The sequence below is a fragment of the Trichomonas vaginalis genome, chromosome V (assembly GCF_026262505.1).
Source record: "Trichomonas vaginalis G3 chromosome V, whole genome shotgun sequence".
In the NCBI taxonomy this organism is placed as follows: Eukaryota; Parabasalia; order Trichomonadida; family Trichomonadidae; genus Trichomonas; species Trichomonas vaginalis.
In genome coordinates, this window is record NC_067207.1 from 24,135,343 (window position 1) to 24,161,153 (window position 25,811).

Below are 25,811 nucleotides of genomic sequence, written 5' to 3' on the forward strand. Positions count from 1 at the left end.
TTTAGTAGTCAGAATTGGGTAAAGGACATTATTGAACTTTTTTGTTTTTTTTCAGATCCGCTTTATTGAAAGGTTTTACAAACGATTCAACATCAGATTCCTTTTATATTGTTGCATGCTAAGTTCGGTCAACGATAGAAATTGAGTGGAAATTAATCGTCGAGGAAGTACGATTATGTAAAGTAAAAAAATGTTGTGGGATTTTTAATATTATATATTATTTTATAATAAAATTTTTTTGAGTCATTTTAAGAAGCACATATAATTTTTTGAATTTAAAAATTAAAGTAGTGTCAAACGAATTTATCACTTAATTTAATACTCGGATTTCTTAAAATTAATGAAAAAAGGTTTTCTGAGAACTTTTGAGAATGGTTTTCAAATTCCATTATTGAAAATATATAGGTATTGTATGAAATTCAAACTCTATATTTATTAAAATTCTAAATTTTTAATAAAATAACTTTTCAGAGGAATATGATTTTGAATGGTTGATTAATAAGTATAAAAATGTCTACGATTTTAAGGAGAGAATTGTTCCGTATGAGGTATACATCATAACTATATACCTCATAAGGAACAATTCCCTCTTGATAGCTGGGAAACTTTCTCTGAATAACTTATCATTTGGAGAAAGTTTCCCAGCTATCTATTAGAAACTAAAGGCTGTGAGGCACTAATATATAATCAGTGCCTCATAGCCTTTAGTTTCTTATTAAAAACGAGAAAACTTGTTCGAAATGATAAACAATTTCGAACAAGTTTTCTCGTTTTAAGGAGGGAATTGTTCCTTATGAGGTATACATCATAACTATATACCTCATAAGGAACAATTCCCTCTTGATATCCTGGATATTTTTGAATATATTTTTTTAATTAAAGTTCTCAAAAGTATTATCAAAAGTGATTTTTTAAAAAATATCTCCAATTAATTAACTAATTAAAAGTATTATATTTTTAAAATTAAATAGTTTTTCAATTTTTTTGAAGGAATTGAGATACTTCCCACGACAATAAAATTGAGAGGTTTACATTATGACTGATCTTAGCATGCAACAATATTTATATCAGATTCATGAACGGTTTTTTTATTGATTAGAATCTTCTCAATTTTCTCAACTTTTTTGTAAATTTATTCGGTCTTAGGGCCATAAGTCAGATTCATGATGACGTCAACGCATCAAATTGTTTTCACATACTTATGTCAACTATTTTTCATCTCGTTAATCATATGTAAGAAATCATAAGAATAAGAAGCCGAAGATTCGATATCCGTATCATCTGGATCAGGAATAGGAGATATTTGAAATGGTTTCCAACTTGTTATTGGCGCTTTTTGGTCCAAATTAGATTTTTCAGAATTAATTTGAAATCCTACTGCCATTATTTTGTCTGAAATCTGTACATAATTATCTGCTGAATCATCTTTTACTGCAGATGGTGGCTTAAAAAGGCATTTTTGCTGTTGTTTGTTTAATTGTTGTTTTTGAAGCTCATATCTTTCAATCGCGTTAGTAACTGGTTCATCGTTGATCATTTGACCAACAAGAATATCTATTGTTTCACCTGTATTTTTCATATTTAATTGTAAACCGGGTGAATTTGGAGTTTTATGCTCTGGAATAGGTGATTTCTGTTTTTTTATGGTTCTGAATTGAAGTATTTTGGTAATTCATTTGATTTTGTGTTTTTTGGAATTCAATTGATAATTGTTTGACATTTTGTTGATTATCTGATTCTGGGAGATTCAAAGGACTTTAGCTATTGGCCATTTGGTTTTCGTTTATGGGTTTTGATTTGTTTGGCGATTTACTCTTTGTAGTCTTTCTTTTGCGTTTGGTAGGAGATTTCTTATTGCTAACATCACTTGATTCATTGTCTTTTTTAGCTCTTTTGATTTTCTTGAAGCGAATTTTTTTCGTTTGTTGCTGTTTGTGGTCCTGGTTTCTTAAATCATCATCTAAAGTGAGGACTAAACCAGGAGCTTCAGATATTATTGAACTTTCTGGATGATCTAATTGATCAGCTCTGATATCACACTTTTTTGGAGTTTCGTTCGACTTTTCTGTGTTGGTGGCACGATCATCAATGGGATCAACTTGCCTTAATGGGGGATCCTTCGTTCCAGATGATATATTTTTCGTAAACGTATCAAAACTTTTTAAATCATGAGGACTTGATTTAGAATGTTGCATACTATGTATATCTTTTGGATAGGAAGATGTTTGAACAACAACGAAAAAAAAAAAGACTTTCAATCGGAAATACTCACAAAATTCGATCGTAAATAAACAAATTGAGACCTAAATAAAAAAATAGCGATCTTATCAAACTCTCGGAAAGGAAAACAATTTCATTTCCACACGCTCAAAGTAAACTAGAAATATGATGAGATAGTCATTAAATCTCACCGAGAGAAGATATGAAATTCAATCTTTCGTTTGTTCGCTGAGAAAAGGAGTCATTGCAGAAAGACCATATCTTACACCGCAAAATGTATATGTTTTCTCGTCTAATTCAGAGCATATTAACGAGTTTTATTGTAATTTCAAACATTTCGGATCAAAAAAAGGTTATATACGATATGTGAGATAACATAAACATTTTATATCAGACATTTCAGTAAATCTGATAGATATTCTCTATTTTGCTCAAGAAAATTTATTGATTTTGTAATTTCCTGACAGCATTGATTGTAGCTTCAACAGGAAGTCCTTGTATGGTATCGAGGTTTCCATCAATTCGGCATGCGTTAATTTCAATTAGATCCTCGGTAATTAAAGCGCCAGAAGAATATTTTACGTATTTACCATTTACGTACTTTTCAAATTCTTCTGAAGTTAAGTCTCTTGTCATAATAACACGTGAAACGTGAACTTCGTAAATTCTTTCGTTTGTATCTGTACGGCCGATTGCTAATGCTGTATATACTGAAGTTATTTTATCTTTAGATCCCCATAATTTAACCATTCTAACTAAATCATCATGATCAATTGGTTTTTCTAAAATTTGATTGTCATAAACAACGACTGTATCATAGCACATGACAATAGCAGGATCTCCTGTAACTAAACTAAAGATTTTATCAAGCTTTCCTTTAGCAATTGCTGATACATGATCCGATGGTGTTTTTGGATTTGCTTCACGTGCTGTAGCTTTTTCGTCGATGTTTGCTTCCATCATCTCTATGTTCATTCCGAGTGCGTTTGTTGCAATCTCGTGACGCCACTTAGATGTGGATCCTAAGATGATCCTCATTGAATGTAAATGACTATTAAATAATGAAGCATTACATCTTGAACCGATGATGTAAATCATAGAAAGTGCAATTTTTATTTGTCCTCCTTAGTAGTATATGAGTGCGGGTTGTGTGACTTTTTTTGTTACATCTATATATAGACGATGCATTAAAATAAATTTATTTATAAATCATTAAAAAATTAACATTAATTTTAAAATAATTTATTTTTTTATCTTTTATAAAAGAAGCTATATATATAGATGATGTCAGATATTCCGCGATTAATTAAACATTGTTTAAATCCTGAATGGGTTAAACTTCAATTTAAAAATGAAGATTGTGAATTATTAAATGAATATGAAAGCCAAAATAAGCTAATGAGGTATAAATATAATGATAAAGAATATTTAATTTCATGGAATCAATGGAGTCATAATCAAAGACCTCATAAACGAGAAGAAGAAATTGAAAATAATGAAATGGAAATCATTGATGACATTAAAGAGGATGGAATTCCTAAATTTTGTAGAAAAACCTTTAGAACTAAGTTAGGAGCATATAAACGTAGAGTATTAAATCCTGAATATCTTAAACATCAATTTAAAAAGGAAGACTGTGAATTATTAAACGTTAATGATTATGAAAATGCAAAATCAAAACTGAGATATAAATATATTGGAAGTGATGAAAGATGCAAAGATAAAGATAAAGTTTATACAGTTTCATATAATAACTGGCACACGTTAGGGATTAGAAAACATTTAGGAGATTATGGTAAAAGTTCTGAATTCTTTAAATCTAGTATATACGAGAGAGTAAAAGAAATTAGATATAATTATCATTCATGAATGAAAAATAAACTTTAAAAATTCATGTCTTACATTTATGAATAATTTATTTTTATTTTGTATGAAACCAATATTAAAAATTCATGTCTTACATTTTTTGAATAATTTATTTTTTTAATTCGTATGAAAATGAGTGTCAAGACTAACGACGTTAAAAAATTGGGATTCACAAACGAGGAAATAAAGGATATATTAGAGGAGGCGAGTTATGAAGTTAATAAATATTATTTAAGAAATTGTCAAAAATTCGCGGAGTTATTAAATGATTTAGATTATGATGGAAAAATGAATAAAGATGATGTTATAAATTTCTTATATCCCACATCTGAAGAAGAAAAACCTAAAGAACCTGATGTTTTCCCTGAATATTATGAAGAACGGATTAAAGATGATGAATATGATGAAATTGAAAGACTGGAAAAAATAAGAGATGAAATAGATGAAAAAATTAAGGAATTAAGAGAAGTTGAAAAATATAATGAGAATGAAGTAGAGGGTTTAATGAATATCCCAGCTTCAGAATCAGAAGTTCAAAAATCTCATGAAGAAAGATATAAAAATTACTTTTTGGAATCTACTAAAAATTTATTAGATGGTGAAATAGATGAAACACTTTCAGAAGAAGGCACAAAATTTATTCATAAACATAAGTTACAATTTATTGACGATGAAGAATACCCCTGTATATTACTTTCACCTCCTCTTGATTCTGAAAAATTCAAAAAAGCATTGAAAAATGTAACATATGCAACAAATACGATTAAGAAAGAAGATCATGATATTTACACAAATTATTATTTAAATAAATGCACAGGTGTTGATAAAGTTTTTGATTTGTTAGATAAAATATCAAAAGAAACAATTGGTACATATAAAATTTTATGTGATTGTGGTTTCATTATTGAAGATACCAATAATGTTTCATATGAAAGAACAGCACCGAAGGAAGACGAAGTGGAAAGGTCTATACCATTCGTTATTAAGAATATAAAAGATATGAAAACTTATAAACATTATATTTATTCATTTATTTCAGAAAAAATGGAAGCAACCCATAAAACATCATCTCATCATTTTATAGCTATTCACACATTCCTTTTCAAAGTTGTGAAATTAAATAAGACAGGAATTAGATTTAATGTATCAGGGTACGCATTCTTGAGTAAATTAAAATGTATTCGTCACGTCGCAGATGATAAAAATTTATGTGTTCTTAATTCATTTTATGGACTTTAGCCCTGGACTTTAAAAAATAAACTTTATTTTTATTTATTTTTTAATTTTTTATTCTTACATAAATGAACAAAAACGGAACGGCTAAAATGAATGATAATCAAATAAGAGCCGAAGGTAGAAGGTTATTTAAACGCTTCTATAACATTCCTGATGGTGTTAATCCTAAAACTCGTAGAAGTTATTTAAATGAAGCCATAGATGCATATGAAGGATTTGACATTTCATCAGAAAGTGAGAGGTTAGCAAGAATGTTAAACGTTAATATTGATTTTTATTATTGTGACCCTCAACCAGAAGACGTAGACATTAACAAGGTAGACTTTTCATTAGTGGAATCAATAATGATAGATCCAGAATTTGAAACAGTAAATATTTTATTAACACAGAGTCCATGTGGAAAACTTCACGCTGACAGAATTACAGACGTTGAAGCACTCACAGGATATAAAGTTTGCCCCTTTTGCAAAGAAGAAGTATATTCTATCCGTGATGACCCAGAAAGGAAAAACCAAAGAAGATTTTTAAAACATTGTGAGAAATGTAAAGAAAATAATGGAAGATTAATTCAAGACGTTCAATTGCAAAACACACAACAACCATATGCACCACATATCACGAAACAGAAGATATATCAATGGCTATTAGCTCACAATTTGCAGGAATATTATAAACCAACAAGATATTATATTACTTTTGACTTCGAAACATTAGAGACTAAAGAAGAACTTCAACTTTCTGAATGTGCAACTTTGAACGCTTACTTAAAACCATTTATGGTATCATCAACTGTTAAAATAAAGCCGCAAACGGACTCTTTGAGTCCTGAAGGTCTTTCAGACCGAAGCGGCGAGGTCGTAGACCGTGATAAAACATTTACGAGGAATTTTTGCTTAACATCAAGTGATTCTTTTATTTCTCAAACGGACTCTTTGAGTCCTGAAGGTCTTTCAGACCGAAGCGGCGAGGTCGTAGACCGTGATAAAACATTTACGAGGAATTTTTGCTTAACATCAAGTGATTCTTTTATTTCTGATTGGATTGAGTTTTTATTTTCAACCTGTTCATTAGTTGCTAAATCAAATATTGAACAATATGAAGAATTAATGAATCCGCAAACGGACCAAACGGCGGGGACTTTGTCCCATACATTAAATGAGAAACAGAAGGAAGCATTTAAAGAACTTTTAGATGAAGAATTTAATAAAGTGAATATCATAGGTTTTAATTCGGGAAAGTTTGATTTAAATTTAATTCTTCGTGATTTAAATACTGCAAAATGGAAAATAAAATCAATACTGGGTTCTTCTTCTCAATTTAAGCAAATCATTGTAAAGAAAACAAACTGTCCATATGAATTGAGATTTATTGACATCAAAAATTATATAGCGGGTGGAACATTAGACCAATTTACTCAAGATTTCGGAAACAATAAATCACGTGTTAAATCCTTTTTCCCTTATCAATTCATCACATGGGAGAATTACGAAGATGAATTATATAAAGGAACCATTCACTCAAGATTCATTTTATTCAGCATTAACTCAAGAAACAATATCCGATTCAGATTATCAAATATATCTCAATGATGCTAAAAATTTTGAGAATAGATTAGAATATTTTATTCATTATTGCAATAAAGACGTTGAAATTATGATTGACCCAATTGATAAAATTATTGAAGAAACATTTGTTTATAAAATTGACATGCTTCATAATCTTTCTTTATCATCGAATGCATCAATGATTCGTTACGCGTTAGCATATAAAGACTTAATCCTAACGAAAATATCCAGAAGAAGAAAATGTGGAATCAAGTTTTGAATTAACGAAAAAGTATTGGAAATATAAAATTGAATCATATAAGAAACAAGATGAAAAAGCAGAAAGGATACTAAAAACAATGTTTCAATGGATGACTATCAATACTATCACGATTTAATCCTTTCATCTAAATGCAAAATGTGTGGTAAAGCGTTTACATATGCAAATAAACCAACATTGGATAGAATCGATAATGAAAAACCACATACTAAAGATAATTGTCAGTTAATGTGTTGTTATTGCAATGTCGTAAAATCAAATAAAGATGAAGATGTTCAACGTTTAAGAATCAATTTAAGAAATTATACATTAAAAAATAATTTACCAATGACTCTAGATTCAGTTGAAGCTTATCACATCCTCCGTAATGGAATTACTGGTGGTTTATCAAATGTTCAACATAGAGTAAATCTTAAAGGAATCACGCACATTAATAAACTTTCATATAATCCAGAAACTAAAACTGTATCAAATGAGGACACTTCCAACATTATGACTCATTTCGTTGGTGTTGACTTTAATTCATTATATCCTTCATCATTTTCATCTAATCCTCATGATTTCATTCAATATACTGACCATAAAATGTATATGCCGGGAAGATTGAATGGTGTTATCATTTGTGATACAGCAACAAAGAAAGCAAAAGCACTGGGAATAATTAAGAAGAAAAATACTTTATTCGTGGCTGAAGTAAAGGGTCACATTGATGAAAAATACATTAATGATTACATAAACTTTTTACCAATAATAAGAAACTTAGATATTATCACAGATGAAAAAACAATTGGTAGTTTTATGTATAATTACATGAAATCAAACAATCTACCAGTTGACCAGAAACAGAGAAATTAACTCAGTTAGCATCAACACACAACCAATATCAACCATTTTCTTCTTATTATCTTTGGTATCTAATAGACAGATTTCATTTTATCATTGATGACATTCAATCAATTTTAACATTTACGAAAAATACTTGTTTTAATGAATTTGCGAACGAATTTATGAACGAAAGACAAAAGGCTGAATTAGAAGGAAATAAAGGAAAAAGTTTATTTTGCAAGATTTCACTTAATGGATCATATGGTTACGATGCAATGAATACACAAAATTACGCAAAGACTAAAATAATGAATGCACAGAAGGCACGCGTTGCATGTATGTCAAATAAGTTTAAAAACATAAGAGAAATAGGTGAAGATACGTATCAAGTGATGCTTAAAGATAGATTTTATAGATGTGATACATGTTTACAAGAGGCATTCTTCACTTTAGATAACGCAAAATACTGGTATTTGGTTTTCATTTATGATTTTATGTATAAATGCATGGATGTTAATCGTTTTCATTTCATTGAAGGTGATACTGATTCATCTTATTGGGCAATCGCTGGCGACCCAAATCTTCCTAACACTCAAGCATTTCAAGCAATTGTAACCGATAAAAAATTTTATGATAAAAACATTTACAAATTCGCACCTTTTGATTTCTTCTGTTTTAATGAGAAATTTAAACCTAAATTAAAGAATAAAGCTGAAGAAAAAGCACATGAGAAGAAGTTATTGGGTTTAGCAATTGAGAAACAAGGTGATAACATGGTTGCTTTATGTCCTAAGTGTTATACTTCATTCAACGGTTCAATTGATGGAAGTGATTTTAAAAAGATTGCACAAAAAATGAAAGGAGTTAGTTTACGACAAAATAAACAATTAACACCTAAAAATTATTTGGATATAATAAATGATAAAGTGATATTTGATGGTCAGAATATTAATTTACAACTTAAAAACGGGTCAATGACTCGCTTAACAATCGGTAAGACTGCATTAACAGGAGCACACACTAAGGCTGTATGTTGTGAAAATGGATGTTGTATGCCATTTATTTAATAAAATGCCACAGAAGAGACAAAAGGAACCGTAAATAATGGTTTTGATACTATGATTCAAAGAGGCGGGCACCCTTAAAACACTTATTTTATTTTTATATAAATGAATAGCGTAGATTTAAAAAATTTAATTGATGATTTAGTACTTAATCAAAATTTTCTTAATTATTATGAATTAAAATCATATCTCCAAAAACATGATAACAATATAACGGGTGATGATATGGATTATTATTCGTATTATAAAAATGAAGTTTTGAAATATCATGATAAAATAATTTCTAAAATTAAAGACAAAATTAAAAATAATGAATATACAAAGGGAAAAACTAAATCACAACTGAAACAATTGAAAGATTTTAAAAATAAAGTATTAACAAAAGAAGATATTGATGAATTATATAAATTATATAATCCTGAGCCACAAAAAACAAAGAAACAAAACGCCTAGGTCCTTCAGACCATAAATGATGCACAAGCTTTAATTTATGATTCATTAGTTAAACCACATTCAGCCCAACTTTTAAATAAAGATCAACTTTTGGAATTCATCCTTCAACATAAACTCGAAGCAGGAAAGTATATCAAACCTTTATATACAACATATTTAAAACAAATGAATAAAATACATCCGGAATTAATGAAGGAGGGAATGAATTCCAAAACTTCATCATCCAAAATCAAAGCAGATAAAATTAAACCACTCACAACACCAAAACCTCCAGCAGTAGTACCTCCTCCTTCAGTAGTACCTCCTCCTTCAGTAGTACCTCCTCCTTCAGTTAATCCTTCATCATTCACTTTATTATATCCATTTCAAACATTAAAGAAACAAAAAGATTTTAAAAAGGGTTTCAAGATATTAAATAAACCAACTGACCCAAAAATTCAACCGTTAAAGGAAAAATTTGGTCGCCCTTCATTCCCATATCCATATCCATATTCATACGAAATCGATCATTTAGAATATTCAAAAGGAAACGTTACTTATTTATTTGCCATTAACATTAACACAAGATATTTATATTGCATTCCGGTGAAAGGGAAAACAGAACAGGAAACAAGAAGAGCTATTCAATACTTACTAGATCATGAAAGAGTAGATAATATCAGGGGTGATAGTGATAAAGGATTTCAGGCAGCTATGGCTCATTATTTCCCACAAATTAATTTTTACTTTTCATCCTCTCCATATACGTTTCATAATAAAATAGTTGATGCAGTAATGAGAACTCTTAGAGATGCGTTAGGGGTTAACGGTCAGATATACTGGGATGGAAATCATGACTCCATCATACAGCAGTTAGTATATTATTACAATAATACATGGCATAGAACTATATAACATGAAACCAGTGGAAATGAAAAATGATATTTCAAAAGAATGGAAATATATTAGAAAGCAAATGGAAAGGTTAAATGATGTTAAACGTGAACAAATTAATTCGGGGCTCATGAATTTTAAACAAGGGATATAAAGTTTTGATTCATCTCGATTATGGAAAAACTGATAAATCAATGACAAAAAGAAGACGAAGATTTGACACAATAGCTGAATTTGTTAGATATATTAACGGCAATGCATTAGTTTGAAGTTGACAATAAATTAATAGAAATTCCGATTTATTTTATTACTCCATTATATTTAAATAATATTTAATTTTTTTATTTCGTAAGAAATGAGTAACAACGAAGCAGTCAAGAGTCCAGACGATGAATATAAAAAGAAACTAAACAGAATTAAATCAAAAATATGTTATTACAAAAAGAAGCCACAATGTGGTGGGGTTGAAAACAATAAAGAGAGGAAAGAAATAATCGAAAAATTAGAAACTTATCGTTCAATCCTTAAACTGAGTGAAGCAAAAATAAAAGAATTTAATAGAATAAATAAATTGATTGGAAGAGATGAATTTAATAAAGATGAATTTTTAAACTCTATCCAAATTTAATTTTTATTCCTCTTCGACAACATCTCTCTTTCCATCATTACCGCATAACCACATTTTCTCAATTTTAGTGGTTTGTTATTTTTAACATGTTCTTGCATCATTTTTATCATTTCCTCCCTTGTTATGATTCGTGTAAATTTTGAGCTTGTGGGTATTCATTTATGATAAAAATAAAAATTTGTTATCACTTATTTTATCGTGAATGTTTTTAGGTTATTCAATAATTAATTATTTTTGAATAACTGGGAAATAAATTTACGTCAAATATGCAATTTATAAAATCTTATGTCGACAGGCTACGTAGCACAGTGGTCTAAGGTGGTGTTATGGAGGGGTCAAGGTCTGTGGTTCGAACCGCGACAGCGCCGTATTTTTCTTATTTTCTTTATTTGTCTTGTTTGTCGTGAATAAAAAGTATCATAAAAGTGCTCTATCTTCCACGGGAATAAATAAAAAATTTACTTTATTTCTTCTTTATTTCTTCTTTATTTCTTTGTTCCCGTGGAAGAAGGGTTTTGCTGTTTTTTTCTCAGCCGAAATCAATGATTTTTTCATTTTTGGAATCCTTAGCGAATGAGGAATCTTTTCTCTCGTGGAAGCTTTGACCAAAAATATAATTTAGGTGAAGAGGTGAGATGTCACCTGTTTTTTCACCTGTTTTTATGGTAGCAGTGAAATATATTTTTGTTATCAGTTATTTTATCATCATTTTATTAAGTTCATCTTTAGTTAATAATTTGAATGGATTCGCTAATGTTCCACCTTGAGTCACAACACCTGCCCCGGCTAATTGTGAAGAACCTGGGATAAGTACTCCATGAAATGATTTCATTGGTATCATTAATTTAGAAATAGTTGGCTTAATTAATTTGGTCATTTATGATAAAAATAAAATTGCATAATTTAAATTTTTTTTCTTTCTCATTTTCTCATTTTCTCATTTTTCATTCTGTTTTGGTTTCAGCAACTTTTCAAGTTGTTGTCTTGTCAGTAACTTTAATTTTAACTTTGGATCAAATATTGGGTTTCCATCTTTATCTCTTCCAATAACACCATATGGTAGAATCTTCATTTATACTAAAATAAAAATTTAAATTATGTCGTTTGCTCTTTTGGAGCTCCTAAAGTTTGTTTCACAAACATTGAGCGTTCATTGAACTCTATACCATGCGAATACAGTCATAAATGGTGGCATGTAATCTTTACTTTGTCCCGTTGTTTGTGTATATCCTGAAACGCGATGTGTATGGTTTCCTTCTCCCTGAGTGTCACTCCAGTAACAATTTATGGCAAATTTAACATCATCTTTAACATCATATCCTTTACCCTTTGTCATTCCTGACCAATCCCAATATCTATGCTTATGCCAACCTGCTTGAGATGTGCTTAAATCTATGTAGTGACTGTGTGCAGGTAAATTTTCACCTGTAATCGTTTTACTTCCCCCTGTTTCCTTTGAAGAGTTTGCACAATACAAAAACCTGTCGACTATTTGTTCCCATGCACCAACACCAAACATTGCTTGAGGACCTCTCACATCCATAGATGTATAAATAGAACCTACTGGGTTCATTAAATCAAACATATGAGATATTATAGGATTGTCTCTTTTGAACTTAAAATATAGTGTAACTATTTCGGGTTTCTTCTGGTTTGTGTCAGAATATTTTTTTAATAATAATCTTATGTTTTCAGGGTATGTAAAATCTTGACTATAATATTTATTTTTGTCATCTGTATAATAATATACTATTCTCGTTTTTTCTATTGCATTATATCTTTTATATCTATAATATCTAAATATAATGTTTGCTTTTTTGGGTCTACACGTGCGTCAACACCATAGTCATAATAATATGGTGCTGGAGCTACGTTAGACAATGTCATATCCGTCATTTCATAAACTCTTAAATATTTCTTTTGTTCGTCTCCATATAAGTTTAAGTAACAGTTGTTGTCTAATGGAACTTTAACTTGTGTACCATTATTCTTTATATAGCCTACATACATTTCATTGTTATTTTTCGGAATGAGTTTATACCGTATACCATTTCTTAAGGACTGTACAAACACCCATCTAAAATATTTGTTTTCTTCATTGACAGAAAAGTCACCAACAATAGTTTCAATATTTTTTGTTCCAACTAAACTTTGGTATATTTCGTTAACATATTCCTTATCTGCTTTCTTTGCTAACTCATCGTTAACATATTCCTTATCTGCTTTCTTTGCTAACTCATCGTTAACATATTCCTTATCTGCCTTCTTTGCTAACTCATCGTTAACAAATGATATATCTGCTTTAAGGTCTAAACATTCTGAAACCCATCCTGTATCAGCTTTAGTTTTAAGAATCTTCGATGTCCGTTCATGATACCATTCAACCCTTTCTATAATTTCATTATCTTTTTCATTAACATATTCCTTATCTGCTTTCTTTGCTAACTCATCGTTAACATATTCCTTATCTGCTTTCTTTGCTAACTCATCGTTAACATATTCCTTATCCGCTTTCTTTGCTAACTCATCGTTAACATATTCCTTATCTGCTTTCTTTGCTAACTCATCGTTAACATATTCCTTATCTACTTTCTTCATTATGTCATTTAGGAAACCTTTTATGAATTCCTCATTTAAATTAAATCTTCCAATCTTCAAAACTTTAGGAAATGCATTTAATGCGTAATATCTTTGTTCTTCTGGTGGAATTGATGTTATATCATCCGTTATTCCTTTAATTTTTGAATTCATAAATAAAATTTCTTTTATATTTGATATCACTGCACCACCTTTGCAAACGAATTCGAAATGGTCATTTTTCAATACTATCTCCAAATCTCCATATTTCAACATTTGCGTTTGTTCTGCCGTCTTTGAATTATATGCATATATGGCGTATGTAATGGTCTGTGGTTGCTGTTGTTGTTTAATCATTTATTATGATTTAAAAATAAATATTTAATCTGTTATCTCATCAGCTATTTTTTCTATTTGAAATTGCCATAATATTTCATTCATAAATTCTAAATCACAATCAAATAGGTCAGTTATTCTAAATTTAATATTTGATAAATCTTTTGAATGAAGAATAAATGAATTCCCGGATAATTGAAACGGATATGATAAAGAAAATATGTTTAAGTTGATGGATAAAATGTTTTGTATTGATGGGTAAGAGTTAGGGTCTAATGTTTGATGTGAAAATCTCATTGGGGTATTAACTTTATCACATTTGATTAAAATGAAATTGGACCTAGTGTCAGAATACAAAACATCCCCAACATCTTTTTCAAAATTTAATATCCCCAACAATGAACGAAGACGAGGAGTACAAAATTTAATTTTCAGCGGAAATTTAATAAGGTTATTTATTTCATCAAGTTCAAAAAGTTTATCAGGTTTTGATTTAAAATTTTCTTCATACCATACGATAAATGATTCATTTAAATAACTTAAAATCATGTTAATATCCCATTTCGTTATCACATTATTTATATACATATCATACGTTTTTAGGTCTACGACCCCGCCGCTATGCGGCTCATGGTCATCTTTAATAAATGATATATAATCTGAAGGGTCTAAAAGAATGGGATTAAATTTACCACTCACAGAAACGAGAGTAACATTATAAATTCCGCTAACTGTTAAATTTAATTCACAGTTATTATTCGAAATAATATTGATAATTGACATTTTTTTATTACGATTAAAAATATGGTAAAGCGTTATTTTCCAGTGATAAATAAAACTAGAATAAGATTACCTCAAGAATTCATAAATTCAACGAATAAGAAATTCATTCATGTTATAAATTTTAGTGTTTTCAGAAAATATGAGTCGATGTCATATTCATCATCAGGTTATATTTCACTTCATTCAAATTTAGTTCAATCAAACCCATATAATGACCATTTCATAAGATTTTCAGATGGTATTAAAAATGTAATTGATAGATTAAAATATGAACAGATTGACAATATCGAATTTTTGGAATTTTGGTTTAAATATCCCGATGGAAAAAAGATTGAAGTTAAAGATAAAGCTGATACTATAACAAAAACAATTACAATGACCGATCCGGATAGTGGGGAACAAAAAGAAATAAAACAAACGATAGAAACTGGTGAAAGGTCAATTATTATCGATTATGATTCAAAGGATTATTATTCGATAATGTTAATGCTTGAATATTAAATAGCCTTAACAAAGAATTTTTCAAGTGATATTTTATATTCATCAACTATTTTATTATAAATATCATTATATGTTAAATGAAGTTCAGTTGTTGTTCCGTTCTTTGATATCTTAATTGTGCTAATATCCTTTATAGGATTTATTTTTGCAACTGTTCCGCAGCATGAAACCTCATCATCTATGAAAAATTGAATCTTCACGTCTGAATCTTGAACATCACAAAGAATGGCGATAATGTGAATTAATGATTCATAAGGTAAAATAATTAAACCGGATTGGTCAATTAAATTTATTATTGAATCATAATTATCAGTTATGATATCACGGTAAATTTTCATTAATTCAGAATTAATGTCTATTTTATATGGCGCATTGCGACTGTAATCGTAGATTCCTGGGTTCTCGATGTTTGATGAAAGAGGTGGGGGGTATGTTGGATAAGTGGGAATTTCAACAGGTTCTTTACCAGGTTCAGATAAAATGATTGGGTCTCCATTCTCACGGTTTTCTTCATTCTCCTCATTCTTCGGTAAGTCACGAGTTAATAAATTTGGTTGAGTTGCTGACCTTGTTAATTCAGGACTAACATTAACTTTAACATTTTGAATAATTCGTGATTTATCATCATTTACGTTATAACCAACCGTAATCTCTGCTTTTGCGTTAGTGTTCTTTTGACTAGTGAAACGTCTTCTCATTTATATTCGAATAAAAAAATATATTTAAACTTTTATTTTGCTGGAACTTTTGAATCTATTATTTCCTGTATTTGTTCATGAAGTTGATTTTTAGCATTTTCATCGAAATTAATAGACCGAATATATTCATTAATTGCATTCTTATAATCATCTGATTTCTCAAATTTTCTTTTATCTGATTCCTTAACTAAATCATAAGTTAAACCTCGTTGCTGATATAATGGTTTCTTAATTAAATCTTTGAATGCTTGAGATAAAGCACCTGATGCAATTCTTGCTACTATAATTGGTTGGAATTGCTGTTTAAGTTCATCTTTAACATTTGCGAAAACTGGATCGAATAAAGCAACTTTAAAGAATTTCTTAGCTGGAATTTCAGGTCTTAAATTTGCATATTGACCATCAAACTGGTTAGAATATCGTGGTAATCCATCCGGTCCCTCTTCAATAGCATTTAATTCTTCATTGAAGTAAGAATATGGATTATGACGGTATGAATTAATTGGACCATTTTCACCTTCTCCAATGTATTGTTTAACAGCTTTTCCATTTTCATCAAATTGCATAGGATAATGTTCATTATATGCTTTACGTTTAGGATAATCCGTCATTGTTAATTTATACCCATTTATGACTTTAATATTTCCTTGACCATCAGTAACGAAAACTTCATTTATTCCATCAGGTTTTCCATTTGGACCCGTAATGTCTGCTTCGTGTGCTTCCCAATTTGGTCCGTGACGTTTGGCATATGCTTGAGCTTCTGGTAATGTTAAAACGTTTCTCATTTGTTTAACATCCTTTTGAAGACCGGCAACAATGTGGACTAATTCTTTCATTCCGTCTGGAACTTTCATAGTTCTATTATATGCACCCTTTTTGTTTGTTCCTTGTTTTAATGGAACCTGTAGAAGATTTGCAATTTCTGTCATGTTTAATTATAAATAAAAAATAAAAATTAATTATAAAAAGTTATTCGAATTTAATGGAACCTTTATTTAAATCAACTATTATTTTTCCATGTTCTCCTAATTGTTGATATTGTGTGTAAAGTTCATTAATGCTCATTGGTAAATTCACTTGATAAAGCATAACGTTCAACTGTTGACGACTAAAACCACTGAAAATGAAAAGGGTGGACAGGTTTGATTTAATGTTTGTGCTTAATGCTTTAAAGTATTGAACAGCCATGAAGAATGAACACTGAATGTGTCGACATTGAGTTAATAATTGATTAAAATATGATTTCTCATTAGTTATTAGTTTTGATTTCACCGCATCATCTAGAAAAATGAGTGAATGCAAAAATTCTCTATCAAAATTTGAAATAGAAAGTGTTTCAAATAATTCATCCCGTTGTTTATCAATAATTTTATCCTCTAATCCTTGCTTCTTGATTGTATTATATAATTCTTTATACATTACAAAGTTTTTTAAATAATCTTCTGCTTCTTCTTGTGATAAATAAATAATTGGAATTTTGATTAAATGCTTTAAAGATTCAAATGTATCATCTGAAGGTGAACCTGAACGGTTGATATAAATTAACACATGTGAATAGGGGAAGTGTTAGCAATAATGATAATTTGTTTTAATATCGTTAATGTTTTACCTTTATTTTGTTTACCAATTGCTGCAGTGATTGAATTTAAGTAACATTCAGAATATGGAATTTTCATTAATTTTTCCTTAGATAGAGCATTTCTATTATCACTCAATGCTTCATTAATCATATCATCTACGTATGTATTATATACTCCTGCTAATTCTTCATAAGGGGTGGATGAATTTAAATCCATTTAATCAAAAATAAATTTATAATTTTAACATTTCTATTCATCAATATTTCATCATATGAACTTCTATACTGTGGTGGTGTACCTGTTGGATGATATTTCAAACCTTCATCCGGTGTCCATGTCCAATATGTAGTCCTAGTAAACCAAACCTGAGGAGGATTTGTCACTTTGAACAGTAAGTGTCATTTTCACCCTGAATGATTGGATAAGCTTTCACTTGTACTGTAACTTGTGAGTTGAAAGTTTCTAATCCATCAAAGAATATACCCGCTCCATCACGTTGAACTGGAATAGTGCATAAGAATGAAGTTTGGTCTTTCCATGTTCTAGCTAATGGCCATCATCATCATTCAGTGGTCTAGTTAATGAGTCCTCGTATTCTTCTGTGCATTCATTCACTCCATCTAAATCAGAAGCTTGAAGCATACGTGTAAAGAATATGTCACCCACTGTGGTCATCGCTTGATCGGGGAAGTTTCTGGAATCTATAGTGACCTGAAGACCTCGAAGCATTGGATTTTCTAAAACCGTTCTTTGCATTGCATTCTTCGGAAATGTTAACACAACATCTGTAACATTATGAAGAGCGTATGAGAAATCTGAGCTAATACCTTCAGGAGTGATGCAACCTCCATTTAGTGAACGAACGTCAATATGTTGAGCTGGAATCATGAATGGATCTTCCTTACTAAATAAACGTGGTATTGCTTTAACTGATTCTTCAATTAAACCATATCCTGGTGTAATGCATTTATCCTCTAAAACTTCCATCTTTGTGCATGAAATAATAACGTCATCAACTGTTGCGTCAGCAGATGTAGCGGCTAAGCCTGTAATTAATTTGGCAGGAAGTCCGATTTGTTGGAATTTGCGATCATATTTATAAACATGATTCATAATCTTTTCATAATTTTCATCAGTTATCTTTTCATAAACGTAATTTTGTAAATCAGCAACTCTTAACGGGTCAACCTGACAAAATACTAAAGTATCCCTGAAAACATAATATTTAAGAATGATATCACCAAATGATTTAGGATAATCATCGAACGCCTGAAATGCTAACAAATCATTTACCGGAATAATCATATCAAAAGTGATATCAACTTCTTCATTTGCTCTCTTGAAAACTTCTGAAGGGTCAATATATTTACCACATACTGAGTTATCATATTTTTGAACATTATTATATAACGAATGAACAAACTTTTTAACTTTCCTTTCTGATTTCGGTTTATATGTTGCAAATGCGAAAGATTCACGGGCGCAATCCATCTGAAGATAACCAGCATCACCTCTTTCGGTTTCTACTTCTAATTGTTTAAAGCTTTGATTTGATGATTTGTAACCAACGAATAAACGCATGCATTTAAAAGCGGCATCACATGTGAAAGCTTTATTTGAAACTAGAGTTGCTTTAACTTTGCGTTTAATATATGTGTCACCTAATTGGTTCACATCATGAGCTGGATTTGTAATTCTTAAATGAGTTTGTTTATCATCAAAATATGGAGTATCAGAGTCATAGCATGAACTTTCAAGTTCTCTATAATATCTTCTACCGTCATTCTTTGCAAATATTTCATTTATCTTTTCGAATGAATGAAACACATTTCCATTAATTGGTTTGGTGTTTGGCACCAAATAGTTAGTCGTCATTTATTAATAAATAAAAAAATCAAAATTAAAAGATGGAAATGAATTTTTAATTTTAATGAAATAATCAGAAATGGCGGCAGGATTCTTTAAAAAATTATGGGATAAAGTAAAAAGAGGAGCGAGTAAAGTTTGGGAAACATTGAAGAAGGGAGCAAATTGGATATTTAAGAATAAAGAAGCAATTAGTGACGTTGCTGAATCAATAACACCAAAAGCTGCCCCAATAAGAGAAATTTTAAATAAAGGAGAAAAAGTTTATCAAAGACTACAACCGATACTAAGATAAAAATAATATTTATTTATTTTTCCACTATCTACCTCCTATTTTATTAAGTATTCCTTCAGCAATTCCACCAACTGCGTTACCTGCTTGTGCTCCCATCGCCGGATTACCTGCTTTAGCACCTAATACTCCACCTATGATAGTTCCTGCCGTTTTCGCTACTGGTGCCAAAAAGTTTGCAATGGGTTTAATAATCTTTTGATGAACCCAACCCGCAGCTTTCTTAATTCCTTCCCATAATTTTTTAAAGAATCCTGCAGCCATCTCTGATTTAATATTAATTAAAAAATATATTTCATCACTTATATTCTAATTTTTTATTTAATGATAAATGAAACCGATTTTAAAAATAAATGAAACAGAGGAGGAGGAAATAAATGAAAGTGAAAATGTTCAACAAAAAATAAACGTTGTTAAACCAATTACTGAAATAAAAATTTTTTCATCTGTTGATGAATTTAATGACTATTATGCTAATAATAAAAAATTATTTGAAGAATTGACAACATGTAAATTGAATAAAATGTTTAAAGTTGAGGACAGAGTCCAAGACCCGGAGGGTCATGGATTCAAAATTTCAAAAATAAAAGGTGTTGTTAGTTTAAAATCTATTCCCCAATCAAGAATCACCTCATTAATGAAAATTGATGATTTAACAAAAAGAATAGAAATTATTGAAGAGCGAATAAATCAAATTATTGATTTCATAAATCATGACTCGTTGAGCCTGGGTCCTTAAAGCTCAAGGCACAAAGTGCCCAGGACTTAAAGTCCATCACTGAGTTCAAGGTTATATTCATCAAATATTTCATTATTAAATGCAACTTCTGCTAGTTTATTTATTTTTTCAATACGATCATTTGAAAGTCTATCGTTTAATTTTTTCTGAAGTTTTTCATTTTCTAGTTCTGAAACTTTATTTGGATGATATTTAAACCCGTTAAATTCTTTTTCCTCAGTTTTGATCATTAATTTACAAAGAACTTTTGTGGTTGGAATTCGTTTAAACCATTTATCATTAATATTTGTTATAAATTCAATATCTGGAATTAATTCCCAAATTTTTGCATTTTCAATTAATTTATTATCAAATGCAAAAGCAATAGGTTTAATATTAAACTTACCTTTATAATATATACTTTCTACATAATCATCGAAATAAACATCTACTTGTTTAACATTTTCAAGAATTGGTGAAAGAGCATCCATTAATTGATTGACGGTTACGAATCTTGATCCACTCATTTTCATACGAATTAAAAAAATAAATTATTCATAAATGTAAGACATGAATTTTTAAAGTTTATTTTTCATTCATGAATGATAATTATATCTAATTTCTTTTACTCTCTCGTATATACTAGATTTAAAGAATTCAGAACTTTTACCATAATCTCCTAAATGTTTTCTAATCCCTAACGTGTGCCAGTTATTATATGAAACTGTATAAACTTTATCTTTATCTTTGCATCTTTCATCACTTCCAATATATTTATATCTCAGTTTTGATTTTGCATTTTCATAATCATTAACGTTTAATAATTCACAGTCTTCCTTTTTAAATTGATGTTTAAGATATTCAGGATTTAATACTCTACGTTTATATGCTCCTAACTTAGTTCTAAAGGTTTTTCTACAAAATTTAGGAATTCCATCCTCTTTAATGTCATCAATGATTTCCATTTCATTATTTTCAATTTCTTCTTCTCGTTTATGAGGTCTTTGATTATGACTCCATTGATTCCATGAAATTAAATATTCTTTATCATTATATTTATACCTCATTAGCTTATTTTGGCTTTCATATTCATTTAATAATTCACAATCTTCATTTTTAAATTGAAGTTTAACCCATTCAGGATTTAAACAATGTTTAATTAATCGCGGAATATCTGACATCATCTATATATATAGCTTCTTTTATAAAAGATAAAAAAATAAATTATTTTAAAATTAATGTTAATTTTTTAATGATTTATAAATAAATTTATTTTAATGCATCGTCTATATATAGATGTAACAAAAAAAGTCACACAACCCGCACTCATATACTACTCTCCTTCCAATTTTGAAAATATCTGATATCTATTTTGATTTTGCAGTCATCATGATTTTTTATATGAATCTATGTCATTTTGAGTTAAAGGACCCCTATTTGGAAGCAATAAAATTTCCAAAAAAAATCCAAAAATTTAAAAATGAACAATAAAAATACGATTTTTGCATTAAATTTTAAATATTCCAAAATTTTTGGAAAATAAATCATTATGTTTTTATGGAAATCTATAGATTTTGTTTTAAAATTTTGCAATAAATTATATTTTTCAGCATGATATTTTTCAAATTGAACAATCTTTGCTGTAAACTCATTTATTCATACAAAAAAGACTTTATTAAGCATATTACCATAATAGAATTCATCTTTCGCACAATATTAATGGAGTATCAGAATATTGAAGAACGATTTCTTCTATTTTATATGTTTTTTCACAAAATATTTAACGTAATCTTTCTATAAAACAACAGTTACATATAGTCATTGCTAAATTGACTGGTGGTTGCAGAAATATTTAGATATAAATATCAAAAAATATAAAATTCATTGTGAAATCAGTAATTTTTTAAATGTGTACGAGACTTATTCAGTGAAAACCTATAATCCTTATAAACTTATACAAGAAACAGGATAAAAAAATTTTTTTTGCTATCAAGTAATAGTAATTATGCTAAAGTTGCAACTAAAACACTCTCAGCCATTTGATCATGCTATTTTTCGGAATTTAGCAATAAATAATTTTAATTAAATCGAAGAAATGAGTTTGTATTGATTGAAAATCGAATATATGTAAAGAGAGAACTCACCTCAGAGTGCAATTTGATCGCTACTATCTCAGCTAAGTTAAATTGTTTCGTATTGTTTACATTGATTTTGATAAATCGAATAACTTCGTTGAAGAATTAATGACACCTCGGAGGTGCATTATAATGCTGAGTTTTGGGCTGAAAGATAGAGGTTAATATTTCAATACAAACTCGTTTTATTTGTCACTTTTCTGTAATTGTATGGCTATTTATTCTTTGAGGAAATATATGGTCATTATATCAGGCTTAAAATTTATTGACTTTTCACATTAAATTCAATGGTGCGATGATTATGGGTCTAATTTCTCAAAATCAGCTTGCCAACTGGATGAGGAATGTATGAGACAGCGTTTAATCGGAATATCATTGAAATTAAAATAATTTTGAAAGATTTAGAATAAATGTAGAATTTAGTCGAACAAGTAAACAAATTATTATATCAGCTTGCAGAATAAACCAAAATATCGTACCTCTAAAAGATTCCTTTGAAAAAATAAAAAAAAAATTCAGCAAAAATGGATCCATTAGTCGAGGAAGTTCGGCACCTCGATATAATGGCCCGATCTGCAGGCAAAAACATCGATATAATACAGTCAATAGTAAATGGGCGGGAAGATGCATATGATTTTATGGTTGCAATTTTTCAAAATGCAGAAGAGGATTACACATTATTTGCTGGCGCACATCTTTTGAAAGAAATAATCACTAAGAAATGGGATGACATGAATCAAAGTCAGCAATTAGACCTTCGTTATTACGTTCTTAATCTATTAGAAACGCTACCACCAGAATTGAATGTGTATCAACAAATAAATGCTGATCTCGTTCTCATCGCAATTAGAGAGGTCCCAGAAAATTGGCCGAATTTTTTGCAACAAATTTTATTGAGCGAACCTCCTAAATTTAAACTTTTTGCCGACTTCATTGCGGCTATTAAAGATATTAAAATAACACCAGAACATCATCAACAGATTTCAGAAATGATTAATCAAAATATACAAGAAATTCTCCCGATTATCATCAATCATTTTCCACGCGATTCTTCAAATGAAGCACTAGTTGAACTCGCACCATATTTGAACTGGGAAGTATTAATGGCATCTAATATTCAGCAAATCTACGATCCGCCGAACCCTGATGGCTTTCAAGCCTTGACAGAGCTTCTTCTCGTACAAGGTATAGATGAAGATACTCTCAGAACGTTTTTTATAGCTCTTTGTGAAGCAACAACAGATAATTACAATTATTTACTTCCTGTTATACAGCAATACCTAGAGGAACTCGAAAATCCAGATTCTATAGAAACACTCACATTAGTACATATGAAATTACTCGTAGAAGACATTGAAGACTTCGAATATTGGGAATTTTTTATTTTGACAATTTACGATGATTTCATGAATGGTAATCCATCACGATTCAGTATACACGAGGATGTCATAAATTCGCTTATTACAAAGCTTCTTACAACGATGCCGAAAAATCCAGAAGTTATTACGTTTGAAAAGCGAGCAAATTACTCAAACTTAAAGCTGAGATACGAGCAGACACGTGCCATGTGTATTTGTATAATAGAAATGGCTCCTGCAGCTTTTGTTGCTCAAATAACAGATTTATTCCAAAGTCAAGTAGAAAATTTCAATCCTTCTACATTCTCCAGTCTATGCTGGGCCACATCATGCGTAGCTTTCGAAGAAGTAATCGATACTGGCTTCGCAGCCGAAGTTTTCAAACTTGCCTTTGATGCAGTGCAAACTACTGAAGAATCAACGGAGTGTTTAGCTTGCCTACTCTACCTGACCCAATCTTTCATAAACAACCAAAAGTTTACCGGTGAATGTTTCGATATTGCTGCACATTGCGCTGTTGCAGCATTGGGAAAAAGTGACATCGAAAATTTAACCGTTCAAGCTATTCATGCATTAGCATATTCGATGCCTGCTATATCCGAAATGATCGATGCCGAAGATTTTTTCCTTACAGATGAAAATGCAATTCAAGCCGACAATTTTTCAGTGGCTGCCGATGCCATTTTCCATGTCAGCTCTCCAGAACTTAAAAGCAAGCTTGTTGATACGCTTGTTGGCCGCATAACAAATGCTTTTGACCAAGAATTATCATTTGGGTCAATCCGAGAGCTGAAATTCTGTGTTTACGCATTAGCAGGTACCGCAAGAGCCGATCCATCATATGCCATAAAAGTATTGCCGAATTTATCCCAGATTTTTACAAATCTGAATAATAACTTCCTTGAAAGCATAATTAACCTGATCCAAGAGAACAGCCAGAACGCAGCCCGCGATGATGTACGTCTTATGCGTTCATTTTTCTGTGCCGAAATGAATTTGTACAAAGATACGATTCCACAACTCGGAACATCCCTTTTAGCGATCTTTTCCCAACTCCCTCCTAACCTAAGGATGCCAGACGCTCTTTCCCTCGCGAAATCCATTGTCAACGTTGACAAATCTCTTATTGTTCAAGTTCGAGATCTTGTTCTTAACATAATAGAGAATCTTGTTGGCGAAGGCACTCTCAGTCTCGAGTACGCAAACACTTTACCCGAGTTACTGCAAACAATCGCAGAGAAAGACATAAATTTCATTACTTCAGAAGATATCACTTCACTTGAGATTCTTATCTCCAAACAGATCAACAAACAGTCACTTCTTGCTCTTACATGCATCATTAACAAGTGGAGTCTCCATCCAGACCGCCAGAACTTGATGCGCGAGCACATCGGAAAGATTGTTGTTTGCGCAATTTGCGCGGCATGCGAACCAAGTCATCGCGGTGCATTCGCGGAATTGTCACAGATCGCGAGCTTTTTGATACAGTACTCTGTTGCACAGGACTGCCCTGTTTCTCTCGTTGACGGCGTGAACAACGCTACAGCACTTGGTCAAGTTGTTGCTCATGAGATCTGCTCGAGGTTCCCTTGCATCAGTGCAAACGATCTTGAAGGTCTTTGCTCGATGCTTATCGAACAGGCTTCCAATGAAACATTCGAGCAAGTCGTTATACAGATTGCTTCTAAAGCAAAGATGGCAACAGAACTTGAAACTGTCAGACACTTAAGAGTACTTCGTGTTAAAGCAATGATGGGAATGGGATTGTTTGATTTATAATAAATATTAAAAATAATATTATTTAATCTTTATTATGTTTTTTTATCAATATTGCGTTCTGATGCATTGAGATCTTATTAATATTATTACTTAATCTTCATCATACATTATGTATTTCATTCCAAGTCAATGGTGGGAATGGGATTGTTTTTAAAATATTTAATCCTTACCATTATGTTTTTTACGGATGTTTCGT

General features: G+C 30.2%; 7 protein-coding genes and 2 pseudogenes across 9 annotated transcripts, besides 3 other annotated features; 2 read left to right on the forward strand and 7 right to left on the reverse strand.

Moving 5' to 3' along the window:
* Window positions 1-978: 978 nt before the first annotated feature.
* On the reverse strand, window positions 979-2,266 carry TVAGG3_0393340 (uncharacterized protein; the record flags this gene model as incomplete). Its single annotated transcript, XM_001584135.1, has 1 exon — window positions 1,758-2,195. The coding sequence occupies one exon, from the start codon at window positions 2,193-2,195 to the stop codon at window positions 1,758-1,760; it is 438 nt and encodes a 145-aa protein (XP_001584185.1).
* Window positions 2,267-2,442: 176 nt separating this feature from the next.
* On the reverse strand, window positions 2,443-3,372 carry TVAGG3_0393350 (maF-like protein family; the record flags this gene model as incomplete). Its single annotated transcript, XM_001584134.1, has 1 exon — window positions 2,662-3,258. One exon carries the CDS (start codon window positions 3,256-3,258, stop codon window positions 2,662-2,664), a length of 597 nt encoding a protein of 198 aa, XP_001584184.1.
* An 878-nt stretch (window positions 3,373-4,250) lies between these two features.
* Window positions 4,251-4,567: a mobile genetic element.
* Window positions 4,568-5,387: 820 nt separating this feature from the next.
* Window positions 5,388-6,297: a mobile genetic element.
* A 1,659-nt stretch (window positions 6,298-7,956) lies between these two features.
* Window positions 7,957-9,038, forward strand: TVAGG3_0393380 (annotated as a pseudogene). Its single transcript has one exon. A coding segment is annotated over exon 1 (1,082 nt).
* Window positions 9,039-9,953: 915 nt separating this feature from the next.
* Window positions 9,954-18,277: a mobile genetic element.
* Window positions 12,140-13,923, reverse strand: TVAGG3_0393400 (annotated as a pseudogene). The gene has a single exon. A coding segment is annotated over exon 1 (1,784 nt).
* Window positions 15,183-15,884, reverse strand: TVAGG3_0393410 (uncharacterized protein; the record flags this gene model as incomplete). Its single annotated transcript, XM_051232397.1, has 1 exon — window positions 15,183-15,884. One exon carries the CDS (start codon window positions 15,882-15,884, stop codon window positions 15,183-15,185), a length of 702 nt encoding a protein of 233 aa, XP_051102127.1.
* On the reverse strand, window positions 15,917-16,816 carry TVAGG3_0393420 (uncharacterized protein; the record flags this gene model as incomplete). The annotated part of the gene is made up of 1 exon (XM_051232398.1): window positions 15,917-16,816. The coding sequence occupies one exon, from the start codon at window positions 16,814-16,816 to the stop codon at window positions 15,917-15,919; it is 900 nt and encodes a 299-aa protein (XP_051102128.1).
* A 1,375-nt stretch (window positions 18,278-19,652) lies between the features above and the next one.
* On the reverse strand, window positions 19,653-19,889 carry TVAGG3_0393430 (N-acetylmuramoyl-l-alanine amidase family; the record flags this gene model as incomplete). The annotated part of the gene is made up of 1 exon (XM_001584131.1): window positions 19,653-19,889. One exon carries the CDS (start codon window positions 19,887-19,889, stop codon window positions 19,653-19,655), a length of 237 nt encoding a protein of 78 aa, XP_001584181.1.
* Window positions 19,890-20,390: 501 nt separating this feature from the next.
* On the reverse strand, window positions 20,391-20,834 carry TVAGG3_0393440 (protein of unknown function, DUF4108 family; the record flags this gene model as incomplete). Its single annotated transcript, XM_001584130.1, has 1 exon — window positions 20,391-20,834. One exon carries the CDS (start codon window positions 20,832-20,834, stop codon window positions 20,391-20,393), a length of 444 nt encoding a protein of 147 aa, XP_001584180.1.
* A 2,168-nt stretch (window positions 20,835-23,002) lies between these two features.
* On the forward strand, window positions 23,003-25,615 carry TVAGG3_0393450 (exportin 1/5 family; the record flags this gene model as incomplete). Its single annotated transcript, XM_001584129.1, has 1 exon — window positions 23,003-25,615. One exon carries the CDS (start codon window positions 23,003-23,005, stop codon window positions 25,613-25,615), a length of 2,613 nt encoding a protein of 870 aa, XP_001584179.1.
* Between the last annotated feature and the right edge of the window lie 196 nt (window positions 25,616-25,811).